General features: G+C 53.2%; 3 protein-coding genes across 3 annotated transcripts in view; all 3 read left to right on the top strand.

The window, feature by feature from the left end:
• Nucleotides 1-2,294, top strand: part of ATP1A4 (ATPase Na+/K+ transporting subunit alpha 4) — a gene marked incomplete at both ends in the record, with an annotated part of 29,372 nt that extends 27,078 nt beyond the window's left edge. The window contains 3 exon segments of the mRNA XM_082832860.1: nucleotides 1,891-1,918; nucleotides 1,922-1,982; nucleotides 2,266-2,294. Coding sequence (XP_082688986.1) covers nucleotides 1,891-1,918; nucleotides 1,922-1,982; nucleotides 2,266-2,294 — 118 coding nt within the window.
• A 4,175-nt stretch (nucleotides 2,295-6,469) lies between these two features.
• Nucleotides 6,470-14,859, top strand: CASQ1 (calsequestrin 1; the record flags this gene model as incomplete). The annotated part of the gene is made up of 11 exons (XM_082832875.1): nucleotides 6,470-6,748; nucleotides 8,483-8,567; nucleotides 9,326-9,426; nucleotides 9,668-9,779; nucleotides 10,115-10,188; nucleotides 10,535-10,665; nucleotides 11,792-11,837; nucleotides 12,244-12,298; nucleotides 12,534-12,634; nucleotides 13,419-13,493; nucleotides 14,719-14,859. 11 exons carry the CDS (start codon nucleotides 6,470-6,472, stop codon nucleotides 14,857-14,859), a joined length of 1,200 nt encoding a protein of 399 aa, XP_082689001.1.
• Nucleotides 14,860-18,323: 3,464 nt separating this feature from the next.
• PEA15 (proliferation and apoptosis adaptor protein 15) overlaps nucleotides 18,324-20,085 on the top strand; it is a 10,443-nt gene continuing 8,681 nt past the window's right edge. The window contains exon 1 of the mRNA XM_082833505.1: nucleotides 18,324-18,446. The gene's annotated coding sequence lies outside the window, so the exon portion shown is untranslated. The remainder of the gene's footprint in view (nucleotides 18,447-20,085) is intronic.

Genomic DNA, 20,085 nt, shown 5'->3' with positions numbered 1-20,085 from the left:
CGCTTAGATACTGACAATTCCAGGTTTGAATTTTGGCTGTACTGTGTATTATTCTATGACCTTGGACAAGCTGGTAACCTCTCTGAGCCTCAGCTTCAACTGCAAAATCTCGATAACACACACCTGGCAGATTGGTCTGATAATTACAGGTAGAAATGCATATAATACATGAAGCCTGGCATTTGGGTCCCAGCGGGCACTTTGTTAATAGTAGCTCAGTTGTTGCTGCTATTAATGTCAACATATGATAATAAACATGGCTGAGCATTCACTGTGCTCCCAGACACTCTTGTACATACCTTGACCATAAAACTCATCACCTACTACTGTGATTATTTATTTTGTGTGTTTATCTAACCTCTTTTCCCTGATTGCTTGAGCTTCTTGAGATCAAAGACCATCATGTCATCATTTTTATTTCCCCAGGACCTAGCACATACACAGAGTAGACATGATAATTGTTGTTGAATGAATGCATGACTGTATGTCTGTAACTGTTTATATTGGTTGAGGGGTGTCTGTGTGTGTGTGTAATGAACCATGGCCTAGGCCTGCCCTGTCCAATATGGTAGCCGCCATCCTTATGCAACTACTGAGCTCTTGAAATATGGCTAGTGCGACTGAGAAACTGAATTTATCATTTTAGTTATCTGAATGTTAAAAACTAAACCAATGTCAAATATTTTTCAATTAAATACAACTTTATGGTTTTGGTTAGACTACTTTTTCCTTTAACCACTGAAAATTTAGTGTCTGACTTGAGATACACTGTCAGTGTAAAATGCTCACTGGATTTCGAGGACTCGGGATAAAAAGAAGAATGTAAAATAACTCATTAATTATGTTTATATTGATTACATGTTGAAGCAATAATATTTTGGATATTTGGGGTTAAATAAAACATTAAAATTAATTGCACTTGTTTCTTTTTACTTATTTTCATGTAGCTACTAGAAAATATTAACTATGATATGTGGCTCACAGTATATATTTTTTTATATAAATGTATTTATTTTATTTATTTATTTTTGGCTGTGTTGGGTCTTCGTTGCTGGGCGCGGGCTTTCTCTAGTTGCGGCGAGCGGGGGCTACTCTCCGTTGCGGTGCATGGGCTTCTCATTGCGGTGGCTTCTCTTGTTGCGGAGCACAGGCTCTAGGCACACGGGCTTCAGTAGTTGTGGCATGTGGGCTCAGTAGTTGTGGCACGCGGGCTCTAGAGCGCAGGCTCAGTAGTTGTGGCTCACGGGCTTAGTTGCTCCGCGGCATGTGGGACCCTCCCGGACCAGGGCTCGAACCCGTGTCCCCTGCATTGGCAGATGGATTCTTAACCACTGTGCCACCAAGGAAGCCCTCACAGTATATTTCTGTCGGACAATGCTGCTCTAAGCCATCTCTCTATCATCCAAGGGACAAATGTGGTCCTGATTCAACCCCTCCCCAGAGTCCATCTTCCTGGTCTATAGAAGAGATTCAGGAAGAAAAAGATTTCACCATCTTTGCAATATGGAAGAGTGTATATATTCCCTGGCAAGATCTACCCCACATCTAGTCTCAGACCCATCCTTCTTGGAGTTTGTGTGTGCAAGGTCTAGAGAACCCAGAAAGCAAAGGAAGTCTCCCTCAGCGACTCCACAAAGGCTGGTAGACAATCTCTGTGAACACTGCATGTACCTCTAATATGGCATTTATCCCTTTCTGTTCTCACTGGCTTTTTATGCTGCCGTCTTGGGCCCCTCCGCCCTCACTCCCCAGGCTCTGACCTCCTCAAAGGTAGGGATCAACCTCCCACACAACAAACGAAATACTCGATTCCCGGGCACTGTTCTCTGCACCTGCCTTTCACTGGCCCCTCTACCTCCGCCCCCGCTGACCAGCTTTTGCTCTCTTCAGGATAACCTGGTGGCTCTGTGCCACTCCCTAGAGCGTCCTCATTTTTGTCTATGATGAAATCAGAAAACTCATCATCCGTCGTCACCCTGGCGGTGAGGCTCCCCTGCACCCTGGCCTGAGAGTCTGCCAGCGTCCTGAGCAGCTGCCCCACTCCCCCTGGTTCCTCCAGGCCCACTGCCCTTCTCCCCAGCTCACTGCCCAGCCTGTGCTGTGCCTGGACCCTGCCCTCTAGTCCTTGACCCCAGCACGCGGCTCCTTCCAACCCTCAGGGCCCTGCCTTCCACCGTCAAGCCTCCCACCTTGTCCTGGCTCACCCTTCCGTTTGTCTCCCCTTGAGGCCTTCCCCAGTTCACTCTGGTCTCTTCTCTTCCACAGGCTGGCTGGAGAAGGAGACCTACTACTGAACTCAACAGAGGAAGATCTTCACATGACATCAGGGTGTCCTGAGCGCCAGGTGGGGGAGGGTTGCGGTAATGAGTTTGGGAAAACTGAGAGTGCACATCAGTTGGGGCAGGGAGATGCCAGGAGGAAGAACTTTGGATGAGAGACACAGGTGATCCTAGGGCTGGGTTGAGGGCACCATGGATAGGAGATGAGGTGGCTTGAGGGGAGCCCAGCCTGCATCTGACTGGAGTCCAGCAGGGGGCTCAGTAGCCAGTCAAGAGAGTAAATGTTGGGCTTCCCTGGTGGCGCAGTGGTTGAGTCCGCCTGCCGATGCAGGGGACACGGGTTCGTGCCCCGGTCCGGGAAGATCCCACATGCCGCGGAGCGGCTGGGCCTGTGAGCCATGGCCGCTGAGCCTGCGCGTCCGGAGCCTGTGATCCGCAACGGAAGAAGCCACAACAGTGAGAGGCCCGCGTAACGCAAAAAAAAAAAAAAAAAAAAAAAAGAGTAAATGTTTGCAACAGCCCTTAGCTCCTGGATGTGTCGCATCTGATTTTTGGAGATTGGGGGTTACTGTGATGCTCTCTCCCTAGATCTTCATGGGAGCCAGGCAGGGGAAGTCTTTCAGGGACCAGAGTCGAGGCTGGGAAGGGATCAGAATCAAGCATCCTTGCCCCTTGAGGGCTACCCCCTCAAAGTCACTCTCCAACCCGACAGAGAGCAAGGACAGGACAAGTCCTGGGATCAGAGAAACAGAGGAGGTGAGAGAGGAGCGGGGGAGCCACACGTTACAGAGGGGCCACAGTGCCCACTCAGTTCCTCAGATAAACTCACAGACTCATAGACTTTTCGTGCTAGACCTTATTTTATCATGAAGAACCTGAGCCCCAGAGAGGTTAAATGACTTGGAAGGGGCCACGTGGTGAGTGGTGAATGTGGGGCCGCTGCCCTGCCTCTGAGGAAGGGACTGGTGTTCCCGTAGCCCCAGTCATTAGGGCATCTCGACCCCATCCCAGCCCTCAGCTGTTTTCTCTGGCCTAACCTTGAAATAGAGGCTGGAACAACGCTGAATGGATCCCTGTAGCCTTTACTCTAGGCAAAGCACCTGCCCCCTCATGCCCCAGCTCCACACAGGTGAGGGATGTTCCCCAAAGCCTGGCCTCCAAGCCTGGGCCCAGCACTCGCTGCGTCTCAGGCACGTGAGGAGTCCCCGCGAGCCTTTCTCTCCTGCCCACCCTTGGCGGCAGCTCTTCCTTCCTCTTCACCCACTCGCTGGCCTTTGCTCTGTGAGCTGGTCCACTTTACCCTGTGGATCGGTTCACTCTCAGGCTCCTTTTAGAGGAGAGGGTTGGCTGTGCCGAACAGCATACAGAGAGACAGAAATGCTGAGAAAAGCTGGTGGCAATCGTAGACTGTCACCAAAAACAAAGCACATGTGTTAAGTGACCGCACATTCTGTCTGGCGGTAGACAAAGGCCTTACTCACACCAACCATTAATCCATACAACAAATACATTCTTACCACCCCTCCCGGTTTTATAGATGAGGACACCAAGGTCTGTCTGATTGCAGAGCTTGTGCCCTCAACCACTTTTCAGGCTAGTCTTATGATGAAGGCAGGGCCAAAAATATACCAATGCAAAAGAAAAACAGGATAGTGATAGAGGAAGGGCCGTGGACGAGTCTGGAGGATGAGAGGCCATGGACTAGCAAAGGGAAGGCTGTCGTAAGGTACACCAGCCCCTCTCCCCCTACATCGGGCCCTCCTCAGAGGTCTCACTCCCACCTGCTCCCCTCCCTCCTCCAACACAAGGTCTCCTAGGGACAGGGCTGTATCAGTCTGGGGTCCTTCCCCGATGCTGACAGGGCTGAACCAGAGCCCAGAAGACAGAGGGGCCAGGCTGTGTGTGTGAGTGAGGTGGGGTGGGGGAGCATGGAGGGGCCAGCTCCTCAAGTTTCAGTAGCAGGAGCTTTGGGTGTCTGGTGGGTTAAAAATACAGAGGCCCCGAATTAGGGTCATTTGATATCAGTGGCTGAGCCTCAAGGCAGGGGCCTAGAGGGAAGGATTTGAATAGAAAGTATAGAGCAAGTATGGGAGAGGAGGACAGGGAGGAGGGGAGGGGTGCAGCTGCTGGAAGGGATCCGGGTGGCTCTGGAGAGCCAGGGCCAAGGAGAGGAAGGAGGATGGGTAGCTGCAGAAGCAGAGAGGGAATGGGGCAGGCCTGGGTCACCATTTCGTCCCTTCTCACACCCTGGGGGTACGAGAGGTCAGATTCAGGATGGAACGAGCCTAAGGTCCCAATGTCTCTGTCCCAGTGGTCCCCCCTCCTGCGCAGCAGCAGAGGAGAAGCTGGGGCTGGACGTCATCTAGGTCACATACGTCCGGGCGGGTCCACCTGTCTCTCCTGCTGTCTTTGCTCTGGTCACGGGGCTGTGGGCACGTTGGTCGCTCTCTTGAGATGGGTTCTGAGGTCTCTCCAGCTCCAGCGTGCCCCGCCTAGCTACCTCTGGCCTCTCCTGTGCCAACGACAGCTGTCTCTCTTGGACCCACTCCTGCCACGTTCTTGAGATTTTCCCTAGCCTTCCTTGCCTAGCCGTGTAAGGTCTGCCCTGTGGGAGTGCGGAAAGGTCACTCCTCTAACATAACTTCATGGTGCAAAACACCCGCTGTGCCTCCAACATCGGAGACACCTCAGGGTGGGCGTGGGGGCTTCTGACTTTGATCTAGCCTCTCTCTGGTCTCCCTCGTGCCTCTGCTTACCTGTGCATGAGCCCTGGAGGGCCGTGAAGAGGGTCCTTGAAGGTACCCAGAGCTGAGCCCATCCACTCCGCCCTCACCCCCAAGCTGGGATCCAGGAATTTAGAGCCCCTCTGCACCAGCTCTGCTTTGCACAGAATTAAGCAGCATCCTTCGTTCAGGGCACAGGGCCCCACCTCTTCATGTTTCCCAGTGTTATTTTTTTTCCCTACCGTTGATACCTGATCCTTTTTGTCTTGTCAAAGACGTAGGAATGAATAGTCACAGTTCGCTCTCCTTGGAATCATTCAGCCAGGGGAATCCTCCTTCCCACTGTGCCCTAGAAAACCAGTCCCGTAGGATCAGAGTAGAGAGTACGAGCAGGAGGCAGCAGCCGAACGCCTTTCTCCTTCTCCTCTCGGGTCTGCGGGCAGAGAAGCCCCAGATCCGCATCTCCAAGGACTCCAAGGGCCAGCACTTCACGCCCCACGCCCCGTCCTTCCTCTGCATACTCCAGTCAGGAGTGTTGAGTGAAGCAAAGGAAACTGGCTGGAGCTGAGCCAGGGCGCCAGTCCTGGACTCGGCTCCATCTTTTATTCAGAGAATGACCTCATCCTTGGTCTTGGTTCTTTAAAGGGAAGTGCAGGGGGTCTCTTTCCTGCAGCCTGGATTGCATTTGTACTCCCCCCGGCTCCACCCCGCTTCCTCCACGGGATCAAAGAGACAGACTTGACCTAGAGGAGAGTCCCAGGTTTTAGGACTTAGAGGCAATACCACATTTGCCCCCCTTTTTACAAATGGATGACAAATTTAACCTCTGACCCAGAATACCTCCGCCTCTGCGGGCCCCATTTCCCTCTCTCTGAGGACCCTTGCCCTCGCTCCACTCTCCCTAATTACCCCCAAGCCTCCCCTCCCCCAGCCCCAGCTTCATTTACCTCCGACTCATCTGGTCTTATTTTTAGCTCCAGCTTTTTCCTTTCTTAATATGGCGATGAGCTCCTAGGCCGGTGTGGCGACAGGGGCCGAGGAGCCCTGGACATTGGGGGGGAGGGGGAGGGGAGGAGGCTCTGGGAGCCTGGGTGAGAGGTGTTGGAGGTAGGAGGATCCCGGCCCTCACGGGGCCGTCCTGGCCTCAGGAGGTTATCCGTCTCTCCTGCCAATCCTGGAGACATATTTAGACGGGGCCAGGTGGGGGCCGAGGGGTGCCAACCTCAAGGGCAGCTCCGGTTCCCTCCCCGCCCCCTGCTCCTCGCCCTCCCCCTGACCCTGTCTCTCTTGGCTCTGTCGGCAGTCTCTCCAGGACCTATAGCAGTGTCCTCCGTCCACTGCTCTGGGCCCTTCCCCACCCCACCCCCACCGTGAGCCCCTAACTCAGGATTTGGGACCCAGGGGCCCCTCCCTACCCCAGCTAACCTCTTCTGGACCAGGAGAGCCGACCCAGATCCCACTACCTCCATGAGTGCTGCAGACAGGATGGGGGCCAGAGCTGTGCCCGGCCTGCGGCTGGCACTGCTGTTACTGCTGGTGCTAGGGACACTCGAGTCAGGGGTGCAGAGGCAAGACGGGCTGGACTTCCCCGAGTATGATGGTGTGGACCGTGTGGTCAATGTCAACGCAAAGAACTACAAGAATGTGTTCAAGAAGTACGAGGTGCTGGCACTGCTCTACCACGAACCCCCCGAGGACGACAAGGCCTCACAAAGACAGTTTGAAATGGAGGAGCTGATCCTGGAGGTGAGTGGCGGGCTCCGCAGGCCTGCAGAGGAGCCCAGTCCCTCTCTGCACCCCTCTATCCTGCAACTCCATGTAGATCTTTAAGAGTGGGACCTGGGCGTGAGGGGCAGGGCAGCAGGACCCTGTCTCAACCAACAGGACCAACAGGATCCAAGTGGCGTATGACCTTAGCCAGAAGAGAAACAGAGATTCAGGAACCCCCAAAGTACCACCGTAGCCAGGCAATTTTAGGAGGGAGGGGGGTGCTGTAGGGGGGAATCTCTCCTCCATGCTAGAGGAGGGTGGTAGTACTAGGTTTGGCTAAGACTGAGGTGACCCTGGAAGGGGGGCAAAAAAGGAAAAGAGGTTCTTCAGGGGAAGGTGAAGAACTGCGGTACACCCCCAAATCTACTTTCCTAACCAAAACGTACCCTCTCTCCATACACTTTAGGGGCTGCACCCCAAAGAGATCCAAACTGAGTATAAATTTTAACATTATTGACATTTTGCTTGCATGTCATTGATTTAATGGCTAAAGGTTTAACAGAGCCCACCGTGCCTCCCACTGGCCTCTCAGTCCCCTCCCCCTGCCATCTGCCCCTACTGGATCAAGCTGGGCACCCCGATTGGAAAATTCTTGTGTTTGGAGGAGGCTTCACCATGCCTTCCCCACCTTGTCTTTGTGGGAAGATTCTCCTCACCCCCAAGCTGACCTGGGGCGCAAAGGAGAGAGAGAGAGCCTATGGTGACAAGAAAAAAGCCCATGTTTGGGGATGACTGGGAAATGTGGTCACACAGCCCTCCAGGGGCCGGGCTGTGCTGCAGTCTCCTTGTCCAAGCTGCTGCAGCCCCTCCTCTAGTCTGGCAGGACGGAGAGGCCCCAGCTTGCCCAGAGCTTGGAGTGTTTCAGGGCAAGACACCAGGACTGTAGGTTCTCATTTCTGTGTGCCCCTGCCGGGTGCCGGAACCCGCCGCCTGATTAACGAGCGGAGTATTTTTATCCTGAGCGCTGAGCATCCCTGGCCATCCACCTGTCCCAGCCTCCTGAGAGTCCGAGCGCCCCGAGTCTGTGTTAGGTGGGGTAAAGCTGCAAACCACGCCCAAGGCAGAGTGCATCAGGGTTGAGAGCCCCGCTGGGAGACCTATGAGGACAGGGACCTAGGGTGTGACTCTCCACAGCCTAAGGACAGCTTGAAGTGGAGAGTGAAAGGGAAAGTCCCACCCCATTGAGGAAAACTGGGCCTATTTCATCTCTAATCTCTTTGTCAGTCTCTCTGCCTCGAGGGTGACCAGAGCCCCACGCCCCCCACCCTCTTGCCCTCCAAAATTCTCCCCACTGGGACTCACTCAGAAGAATCCCAGGGACGGGTAACATCACCCCCACGCTGAGCGTGGTCTTTGATCAGTATGGAATACAGGGCTCAGCTCCGAAGGAGGAAAGAGCCTCAGTCATCCTGAAGCTAGACCCCTCAGCATCCCTAAGGAACCTGGAAGTACATGCACAGTGCCTTAAAGGTCAACAGAATAAGCACGTTGTAAATGAGCAATAGGTGCTCAGGAGTTAAAATTGGACCACAGACCAAAAGGGTGGAGGGGGGCGTGGTAGGGAAAGTGGAGCTCTCCTGCATCCTAGCACAGTGTCAAGGTTAACTCATATTCCCTGCATCCCAAATGACCCAGCTCGCAAGCATGAGATCGGGAAGAGTGGTTACTAAGAATTCCAGAGGCTGATTTTAACCCTAACTCTCCCTTCAGTTAGCAGCCCAAGTCCTAGAAGACAAGGGTGTTGGCTTCGGGATGGTGGACTCTGAGAAGGACACGGCTGTAGCCAAGAAACTAGGTAAGGGAGAGGTGGGAGGAGCAGGGAGGGGAAGGTGACCGGTGAGAAAATACTGAAATTTGGAGGGTTATGGCTGGGGGTTCCAGCCTCTCCTTTATTCCTTATAGAGACCCATGCTCAAATCCCAGAAAGAGGTGAAGATGGCCTTATTTATACCTACCTAAAAATAGGGGCTAAGTTCTGGAGGAAAGGGGAAATCAGGGAACACAAGTGGGGCTGGAGAGACCTCTGCAAACGTCTCTTCCAACCCCTCCCCCTCCAGAGCCGCGGGCTGGGTATTGCAGCACCAGCCACCAGGGGGCAGCACAGGCCTGAGACTGGACTCCGGATGTGGATGGGGGAGGGGTGGCCAGTAGTGAAGTCATCTGGTCAGTAATAGCTGAAGGTTAAAGTGCTGGACTGGGAATCAGCAACTAGAGTCCTCAGAGGAGGTAAGAGGAAGATCTGTCTCTGGTTATGGCAGGCAGAGAAAGGGGGAAGACATCTTGCTAGGACCTATATCTCCCTGCGTCCTCCCCTAGCGTTCCCACCTGACCCCAGCTTCCCCCTGGAGAGCCCCTGGGGCCAGACTAGCCATCTAGGCTAAATCCAGGGGCACAGACACCGGGGATGGAGGGGCTGAGAGGCAGTGGAGGTGCGCTGGGCAGGTGAAGGATGTGTGGTCTAGTGGGATTATGGAATGGGCTGCAACCCTGGATTTGGACTCTTGGACCTGTGGGAAGGTTGCAATCATGGCACACCTCTGGCTCACTCCCTAGGACTAACTGAAGAGGACAGCATTTACGTATTCAAGGGAGATGAAGTCATTGAGTATGACGGCGAGTTTTCTGCTGACACCCTGGTGGAGTTTCTGCTTGATGTGAGGACTCCGCTGGACCTAATGGCCTTGCTTTAAGACCTCACGCCCTTCCGACCAACTGCAGCCTCACACACACACACACACACACACACACACACACACACACACACACACACACACACAGAGGCAACAGAGCCCCTTCCTCCCCGTTTCCCAGCCCACTTTTCCCTGATCCCTCTCCTTGCCTCTACCACTGAGTTCAGAAACTCACTCTCTTCCTTCAATGTCCTTGCTCTTCCAGGTCCTAGAGGACCCTGTGGAATTTATTGAGGGTGAAAAAGAGCTGCAGGCATTTGAGAATATCGAAGATGAGAACAAACTCATTGGCTACTTCAAGAGCAAAGACTCAGAGCGTGGGTAACCCTCAGACTCCACGGTCCCCTCCGCTGGTCCCCAACTTCACCTGTCCTCCTACCTCCCCACTTCACCCAGCACTGGCTCTTGCCATGGTGGGTCCATCGATCGACTGCTCCGATCTCCCTGCACTCTGTGGGTTTCACAGACAGGCACCAAGGCATTCCCCTTCCCCCCACCCCACCACTGTATGTAACCACTCTCAGAGGACTAGAGGGGGTGGGTCTCAGAATGAACCCCACCTGCCGAAGAAGAATTGGGGAGAGACAGAGGGGGGATGGTTCCCTGGCAGACCCTGGTTCCCCCAGAGACTGACTCTGCATTCCCCCCTCAGATTACAAAGCCTACGAGGACGCAGCGGAGGAGTTTCATCCCTACATCCCCTTCTTCGCCACCTTCGACAGCAAGGTTCTCCCCCCTGCTGCTGCATTGGGTCTCCCTCACTCCCCTCAGCTGCCCTCCAGCCCCCTCTCCCAGAATCAATGGGGGACCTCCTCCCCCACTACACAACAGTACTCCCCAACCCCACCCCACCTCGGGCCTCCCCATCCCACAGATTTTAAATTATCTAACCCACCCCTCTCTCATCTTCAACCAAAGCCCAGAGAAGTTAAGACACGTGTCCAGTGTCACAGAGGCAGTGACAAGGGCCCAGGTTGTCTCACTCCCTGCCTGACATCTGCTTCCCCATAATACTTCCTCTCACCATGACCCCGTGTCCCCTGCCCCACTCCCCCATCCCCTCCCCCAAAAGGTGGCAAAGAAGCTGACCCTGAAGCTGAACGAGATCGATTTCTACGAGGCCTTCATGGAAGAGCCTGTGACCATCCCGGACAAGCCCAATAGCGAAGAGGAGATTGTCAACTTCGTGGAGGAGCACAGGAGGTGGGGAGCGGGGGCAACCCTCTGAGCAGGGTAGGCTCCTCCCCAGGCTAGAACACGGGTCTGTGAGATGGGCTAGGGGGATCTCAGCCAGCCAGGAGGCAGGTCTCTCCTAGAGATGAATACACTTCTGGTATCAGTTCTTATTGATACACTGGCCATTTTGCACAATATTTTGCACCCCAGCACTTAGCCCAGAGCCTGGAGCACACATAGAACGTGCTCCATAAATGTGTACGGTTCACTGTGATGTTGACTGAGACCAGGGTTGAGGGCCTGTGGTCTGCCAGGAACTCCCAGGTGCTATCTCTCTTATTGTACTTAATCCTTTTAACAACCTCAGTTAAAAGGAGTCCACGAGTAGTGTCAGAACTGGATTCTCATCCAGATCTGGCCTGTGTTCTTTCTCATACATTACCTACACCAGTGGTTCTCAACAGGGGTGGAGGGAGTGGCGAGGTAGGGGGAGGATGTTGTCTTCCAGCGGGCATTTGGCAATGGCTGGAGACATCTGTGGTTGGAGAGGGAGCTACTGGTATTTAGTGGGGAGAGGCCGGGGATGCTGCTAAATAGCCTACAGTGCCCAGGACAGCCCTCCCGCAATGAAGAATTATCCGGCCCCAAATGTCACTGGTGCTGAGGTTGAGAAGCCCTGGCCTACATTCACACATGATTCTCTTCCTTCACAGTACTCCACAACTGGAAATAGCCGTTCATCAGTGTAAACACTACTTCTCTCACTCTCTCCCACTAGATTATGGTCCGCTTCATCAGGGCAGGAATATGTCTGCCTTGTCCAACTCTGTCTACACAGCACCTAGCACAGCATTTAGAACATCTGCAACACGCAGTGTTATTGAATGAATGAATGAGCACCCAGATGTCCAGTTCTTTCTCCCGAAAGTCTCTCTTCCAGTCCCCTTGCCCACCCTCCTCTCTCCTACCTGCTTTAACCATGCAGTTATCTGGGCCTGGTGCCCAGAGCTTAGACTCTGACAGATGGCTTTGTTCAGGGCTGCAAGCTGTCTGTGCCCTAGGCATGACCCTGTGGCAGCCTCTGCTATGGGGACCCTCTGGAGCCAAGGGTGTCCTTCTTGCCCACTGAGTAGTGACTTTCTTTCTCTTCTAGATCAACCCTGAGGAAACTGAAGCCTGAGAGTATGTATGAGACCTGGGTGAGTGCCCCCGATGGGGCCCAGGCCCTCGCAGGAGCATGGGAAAACTCAAGTCCTAGAAACATCCAACCCTGCTGCTCCTCATGTCTTGCTTATAGGAAAGACAGTGTACCAGCAAAGGTGGAGGGTTTGAGAACATGTCAGGAGTTGGGGGACACACATAACTTGATGACGATGACAAGGGAGGAGCTCTAAGCTCTGGGGATGAAGGGTTTGCCAGCGGAGGTGTGGGGACCCTGGGGTGGAAGGGGGCAGTGTACTTGGAAAAGGCTCACCACCACAAGAATACACCTGCTCCAGAAGCTGGATTTCCACAAAAGTTAGGTCCAAGGTAGATCTAGGGCCTGTTCTGGGCTCTCTAACTTCAGTGAGTATAGCTAAGGTCTCCCCTCCCTGCCCCCCACAGGAGGACGATCTGGATGGAATCCATATTGTGGCCTTTGCAGAGGAAACTGATCCTGGTGAGGGAGGAATACCGGATTGGATTTGGGGCGGGGGCGGGGGCACTGGTGAGAGAGGGAGATGGGGTATTTATCAGAGCATAGGCTTTTAACACATAAGACGGGGTTTTTTTAGAGCACAGTTTACAAGCAGCCTGGGGCTAGACATGCGGAGTTGTAGGAGGCGGGAAAAGAGAGCTGGACTCCTGTTTCCTCTGTGCCCCACCGTGCACTTATCACCTGTGTTCCCTCCAAGATGGCTATGAGTTCTTAGAGATTCTCAAGGCTGTGGCCCAAGATAACACTGACAATCCTGACCTGAGCATCATCTGGATTGACCCTGATGACTTCCCCCTGGTAAGAGCTATCACTCAGGCACTGCTGTCCAAAGCAGGGCACATCTCAAGGGGGAGCCTGTTTCAGAGTTCCTCTCTCCGTCTCCTAGTGGAGGATCCTGTCGCATGCTCAGGGGCCCTGAGCGCATCCTGAGAAAGGGGACACAGGATGATGGGAAGTGTGGGAACAACAGGATTCCCAGAGCAGAGGCGGAGCAGAGAGCTCATGTGCCCAGGGCTGGCTCCTTCTATCCAGAGTTTGGGGGAGCAGAAGGGCACATTAACCCTGCATGTGGGTGTCCACAATCACAGAATCAAAGCACAGAGATTCCGTGTCTCAGGGCACGGCTCTGTTCCCAGCTGAATCCCCAACACCTAACACTCTTCGTTGAAAGAGGAACTAGATGAACAAACAGAAATGTGAGGACTGTTGGCAATTACAGAGTATAACTACCTTAGTTTAGAGATACAGAAACTGAGGTCCAGGGAGAAGTGATTGCCCAAAGTCACAAGGCCAATCAGTAGCAGATCCAGGAGCAGAACAAGGTTTCCTATCAAGTTTTCCTCGGAAAGGAGGGACCAATGTCCCCAGCTGACCCTCTTGATACTTTCCTTTGGGGATATCTACCCTTTAACTGCTTAGTTCTACCCATTCCCTTCAGGCACTATAGCTGGACCTATCCACCAATCTACCGTGGGTTCACTGTCCTCTCTCTACCCATGGCTGACCCTCACACTCACACTCACCTTCCTGGACTCAGGTGTTCCTAGCCTCCATTAAGTTGCCATATGTGATCTCTCCACAGCTGGTTCCATACTGGGAGAAGACGTTTAACATCGACCTGTCAGCCCCGCAGATAGGAGTCGTCAATGTTACTGATGTGAGTTTCCTTCCCTCATCCCCGGTTGACCCCCAACTCTCCTTCCCAACATAGCTAGTCCTCCTCTGCTCTGCTAACTAGGAATTGAGCCCTCCCCAGAGGAGTTAGACATGCCCAGTCTAATGGCTGGAAAGAGGGAGAGATTCCTGCCCTGAACACACCCCTGCCTCTACCTGTTGGAACTGACTGCTCGTCCTTCAAGGCCCAGTTCAAATCCTCTCTTCTCCATGAAGTCTTTCCAGATCTCCCATTTGGAATTGTTCCCTCCTTGGCACTCCCAGAGCCCATTTGGCATTGAGAACATGACTTTTATATGGCTATTCATGTATCATGTCTGTCTCTTCCAGTAGACTTTGAGCTTTTTGAGAGCAGAAATCTTCTCATTCACACATAGATAGATGCTTCAAAGATATTTGTTGAGTTGAATGAGTCACAGCCTGCTTTCATATAATTCTCAGTCTAACTGAGGAGGTAGGTATTCCGTTAACTACCAGGCCAAATCTGATAAACTCTATAATAGAGATACGAAGAAAACACCAGGAAGACAGAGAAATCAAAGTGACTTCTGCTTGAGAATCAGAGAGGGTTTAAAAGGAGTAGAGTTTAAAGTGGAGATTGTTGTAAATCAACTATACCTCAATTTTAAAATATAAAAAATTAATTAAATCTAAACAATTAAAAAAATTAAAACACACTGGAGATTGTACCGTGTATAAGAGTTCTACAAGTGCAAATTATATGAGTCATTTCCAAACTGATGGAAAAAGTTAGTGCAAAAGGTCAAAAAGTAGGAAAATGAATATCAGATTTGGGAAAAGGCAAGTCGTTTCTTATGGCTTGAGAGTCTAGAGAACTCTGAGGATGGTGCTAGAAAAGCAGGTACTGGAAAGTCTTGAATGCTAAAGAGTTGCTGCCTTTATTCTCCAGGCCATGAAGAGCCACCAGTGGTTTTGCATTAAGGGCATGATAGAGAGGTCTGTTTTAGGAAGCTCAGCATGGCAAGAGCTTGTAAGAAAGACTGAAGGGAGAAGGTCTATTTGCTGATCCAGCAATTCTTTCTACTCCCACTGTCACTATTCCACCCTAGACCCCCACCTGGACAGTTTTCCTGCCCACTGACAGATGAAGAGAAGGGACAGGATGTACAGAGTCCAGTGAGTGGGAGGACAGGTCTAAAGACCTGAATCGGGCTTAGTTCTGATGCCTTGTCTGTGCCATGTCCTAGGCGGACAGCATATGGATGGAGATGGATGATGAAGAGGACCTGCCTTCTGCTGAGGAGCTGGAGGACTGGCTGGAGGATGTACTGGAGGGCGAGATCAACACAGAGGATGATGATGACGATGACGATGACGATGATGACTAGTTGCTGTGGCAGCCATCTCCTAGCCCCACCTGCTGTCCTCCTGCCCCCTCCTTCCCTGTCCTTCCCTGAGCTCCTCCAGGGACACTAGGTCATTCTCTGCCATGGGGCCCACTGGGGTCTCTATGCTGCATGCTGAGATTCAAGGAGCTACTTTTCCCTACACACCAGCCCAGCTATCCCATCTGACTTCTGTTTCCAGTCCCACCATGTCCCTGTATCGATTATTTGTTTCTTCCATCACTCCCTACATGCTTTCTTGTGACTTCCCTCTTGCCATATCTATGGGCCCCTATCTCTCTTCTGCTCCCTCCAGCTGAGCACACTCTTCCCCCACTCTCTCAAGTCCTCTATCCTTCTGACTGTCCTATCCCTGGCCAGGGGGACGGGAGGGTACTGTGTTTGGAGCTATATCTTAGCAATCTCTTGTTAATGTACTTGGGTCAAATGAGAGACCTCAATAAACGATCTGGGGCAACATGAACAAGTGTCTGCTGATGAGGTCTCACCCCTATGGCAGGAGGGAGGCAGCCAGAGGATGGGGATTTAAGGTGTGGGTACCTTGTTAGGGGACTGTGATAGCAGGGGGGTGGGGCTCCTCCCTCTAGGCAGTTATCCCAGAGAAGCTTGGATTATTTATCTGCTGCAAGTCAAAAAGGCTTTTCTGAACACATGGTGTTTGTCCAGCACTGCTGTCAGGCTTTGGGAGAACAGAGAGTGCTGGGCCTGTCCCTGCTCTCGAGCTGATTAGCCTCACTGGGAAGTCAAGACAAGCACACTAAAGAACTGAAGAAAAATACAAAGCAATATGTAATTAAACGATTATGTGCTGCTTGATAGCACCCCCCCTTGCAGCTCTTATTTGAATGCAAGACTGAGCCCCAAAAACACTTCCTCGGTGCGGCCTTCCCAAAGGTGGCCCCTCCTGCAGCTCCCTCCTCTGGGCTCCCACTGCACTCTCTCTGTCCACCTCTATTCTAGTACTAGCTCTTCATTTACATGTCTGTCTTCCCCACCAGACTGTGAGCCCCTTGAAGGCAGGACCCCAGGCTTTTTCTCTGTGTCCACAGGGCCTGGCACACCAAAAGTAGTCCCTAATAAATGTTTGTTAAAAGAAGGAACAAATGAATAGAATGGCCTCAGAAGAGAGAGATGAGAGTGGGCTTTGACGGCTTCATAAAGGAAGTGAGCATTTTCTAGGCCTTAAATGAATAGTGGGATTTGATTAGGGCAAAGGAGTTGGGGAGGAGACATTTCAAGTAGTGAAAACATCAAAAGCACTGCCAGAATGCGTGTGCCATGTTGGGGCACAGAGGAGACCAAGGAGACAAGAAGAGAGGTTCAAGTGGTGGCCACGAGGTTGGGTGGGCATCCGGGGCTAGGTTGCAGAGGTGTCTGGATTTAGTCCTGTGAGCTGGGGAGGAAGGGCAACATTTAATCTGGCAGTGATGAGCAGGATGGATAGAGGGAAGGAAGCCGATGGAGATACCAGAGGCAGGGAATCCAACTCTTATCAGACAGTTATAATAATCTGATGGAGGTGGGAGAACACGGATCAGAGTGGTGGTTATGGGAGTGCAGAGGAGACGCTGAGCTTTGTTCAAAGGGCATCCCCCAGACCTGAGCCTGCTGGCGATCTTGGCAGGAAGGACCCACATTCTCTCCAGCACAGGCCCAGGCTGGGGTAAGTGTAAAGGAGTAAGGAGTAGGTGGGGGGAGGAACCAAACAACTGAACAAGCCCATAACTAACAGATGTTACAGCTTTCATGGACTGGGTATAAACGTGTTGCTGGACAACTTAGAGGATCTCTGAGTATGGAAGAATGAGACCTGAGGTGAGAGGAGTTTTCACCCTCCACAGACAAATCCAGGAAGTCTTCCTGGAATTGGTGGCAGGAGTATAGAGTAGAAACCACGTATTCATCCAACTTGCACCCATTTAATAAATGTTTAATACATAGTACAGGCACTGGGCCAATACAAAAATATTATGGAACTTAACTCTCTAGCATAGGTCAGTGGAAGGCCCCAGACTAAATAATAGCTCCCATGTTTTAACCACCCATCTGTGCCAGTCACTAGAGACTTACAATTTCTAAAAGTCAGAAGAACACTGTGAGATAGGCATCAGTGTCCCCGTCTTGCCCTTAATGAGGCTCAGAGGCATAACCTACCTAAGAAAGGAGCAGAGTCAGCATGAAGCCCAAATCCCCTGTACCTGAAAGACCTGGACCTTTCACTGACTGTAGGTAAGTCATTCAGCTTCTCTGAGTCTCAAAGATGGGTCAACAAAATGAGTTTTGGCCCTACAACTCAGAACAAATGAGATATATGCAAAGGCAAATTATGAGGGTGTGTTGCTATCAAAGGGGCAGTGACATGGCACGCTGGGGGAAGAGGATGGAGAAAGCAAAGAGAAGGGCTGTGAAATCCAAAGCAGCAGCAGCCTGAGCCTCTTCTAGGGGCAGTGTAGACTCAAGGAAGGATGGGCTCACCTGAGGCTTCCTTAGGGGTCTCTGCCAGGCTGGAACTGAAGTGAAGCCGGGGCGCTCCTGGAGGTGGCACAGACACTGATGGGGCTCAGACCTTGTCCCTGGGCCAGGCTCTGCCAGAGTTGAGGAGAGACCTCTTAGGCTGGAGATGGTAACAGATCATCTTCTTCCTTCCCTCTTTCAGTATGGCTAAGGATCTGGGGGAGGAAAGTCCCTGGGGTAGAAGGGAAGTGAGAGCTGCCATGCTGGGCCTGGGCAGAGGGGCAGAGCTAGGAGACAGAGCCGAGCGTGGCTCTGCAAGTTGTCTATATTTGCATGCTGAGCTCACTGCTGCTCTTTTTCTCCCCAGAAATACAATTACATCATGGTGGGGGGAAGGCGGGAGGGTGGTATATTTGGGAAAGGTGACAGGAACACAAGGGGCCAGCTGGCATCATCCTGGAGAAGGAAGATCTGTGGCTCCAGAGCAGGCGAAGGGGGCCCCCATTTTGCTTCTTGCCCCTACTCCTTCCTCCTCCCCCACCTTCCAAGGTGGATAAATCTGAGCTGTCTTTTACTACGGCTCCCCTGACCCATAAGGGGAAAAGGTTTTTACAAATACTGAGTCAAGCATCTAAGAGGATCCAGAGGCCAAAGGACTTCCAAACCCTTAAACCCTAACTTACTCTTTGCCTCCCAGGGTGCCAGCCACTGTGGTCACCGAAAGGTCGTTAAGGGAAGGAGTGTGTCCCTTTGGGAAGAATTAAATCTGAGAATTGGGGTTCGCTGTTTAGGGGAGGAGGCGGCGTCGCTACTCCAGCCCTCCCGCACTTCTGCCCCCGTCCCAGGAGTCTTCCAGAACCCCAGCCCCCTGCTGCCTCCCCACCCCCTCTCCCGCCGCTCCCCGCCCCCCGTCCCTCCCCGGCTCTGACATCACGGGCCAGCCGGGTGGGGTGAGGCGGCGCTGGGCTCGGGCTCCGGCTCCGCGGGCGGAAGAGGCGGCGGCGGCAGCAGAAGCGGCGGCGGCGGCGGCGGGAGCCGAGGAGGAGGTTCCGGACGCTGCTCAGGAACCGGGGACGCCGGAGTGCCCGCTCCCCGAGCGCTCAGCCCCGGAGGCGGTGAGAGGGCCGAGAGGGGAAGTGTCGCGGGGAGGGGCAGATTTGGGGATCTGGGCTTGGAGGGGCGTCGATCCGGGACGCCTGGGGACAGATGCGGAGCGTGGGGGCCCCGGAGGGGTCCGCTCCGTGTCAGGCCCCACGGGCTCCGTCTCTGTCGGTGCGCTCCGAGCGCGGTGTGTGCTGGAGGCGGCGTGGCTCCGGCCGCCCGTTCCACTCTGACCAGCAGTTTGGGAGTCGGACCGGGGCCTGGGGATTAGGATGGAGCCTGCTTCCCGCCCAGCCGGCTCGGCAGGGCCCCCTCCCGCCCCTCCCTCCCGTTCTCTGGCTTCGGACTCGCCTCGGCTGGCGGTCTCCCGGCCCAGCCCTGCCTCAGTTCCGCCGGCAGCCGCCCCTGCTCCGAGGGCTCAAACCCGGCGGCTGGCACCACGTGCCCTCACCCAGTCCTCTGCACCTGGGGTAGAGGTGGGATTGTCGAAGGCTTGTCCGGAGGGAAGGAGTCGGGAGCTGGGGGGTGTACAGGAGAGAAGTAGCTAACGTAAAGCCCCTAATTAATTTCATATAATCTGTATCAAAACTGACAGGGACACACACACCTACAAGAGACACGCCAGCACACACGGTGACACACACCCATGTGACTCTTACACACATCGACTGCACACAGCAAATCACAAAGGGCCCTGCGCTACGCATCCAAGCTCCCACCTCACTCCCACTGTCTCCCATGTGCAAGTCTCCTGGCAGAATATCAGTCTAACAGGACAGCTGAGTGGGGGCCACCGTCCCCAAGTCCACCCTAATTTTCTGGACATCTTCTCCCAGCCCTGGGCTTCAGATCGCCCCTCTTTAAAACAGTGAGAAAACATGGTAGAAAATCCTGGTCTCAATCCAGGACCGCGAGACAGGATCTTGAGGGCGAGTGAGCCTGGTGCTTTGAATCTGGGTGAGTAGTGAGGGTAGGGGCTGCTGGTGGCCTCTCTTGCTGGGTCCAGTTGGAGCTTAGGGTGCTAGGAGTGGCTGGCTTCTGGGCATCTGAGTGGCCAAGGGATGGAGGGGGGATGGAAGAAAGGGAGAGAGAGAAAAAGAAAGAATGAGTATGAGTCAGCCAAGGATGGAGGCCCAAGTCAGAGAGAGAGAATGAGGGGAATGTGTGTGAGAGGCAGACAGACATCAAGAGAGGGACACAGAGGGACAGAGATACAGTCAGGGAATGGGGAGGGGAAGGAAGTGAGAGTCAGAGATGGTCAAATGAGTGGGCAGAGTGCTGGGGAATGGACGACAGAGGCTCAGAAATTAGGGAGGATGAAAGCAGGATGGTGGTGAGACCACTGGGAGTTAGGGGAAACATGCTGAATATGTGTGTTTTGTTTCCCTATGTGTCTGGCCTCCAGGCTGTCAGAGCGATTAGCTTTAATTGCTCTTCCCTTTGTGGTTAAACACTCCATTGGGGAAATTGCCAGAGATGCCCTAGGCTGCCAGCTGCCCTGGTTGCCTACTTCCTCACTTCCCTGACACCTGTGCCCATCATGTGTGCACGTGTTGTCCTGCATGAAGAAGAGGACCAGAGTCACACCCTGCTATGCCATCCCCTCACTCTTTCACACAGAGCCTCCACCACAGTGCAATGGTGGACATCACC

Source organism: Leucopleurus acutus (genome assembly GCF_964270905.1).
Source record: "Leucopleurus acutus genome assembly, chromosome: 2".
Lineage (NCBI taxonomy): Eukaryota > Metazoa > Chordata > Mammalia > Artiodactyla > Delphinidae > Leucopleurus > Leucopleurus acutus.
This window is presented reverse-complemented; position numbering and strand designations above follow the sequence as displayed.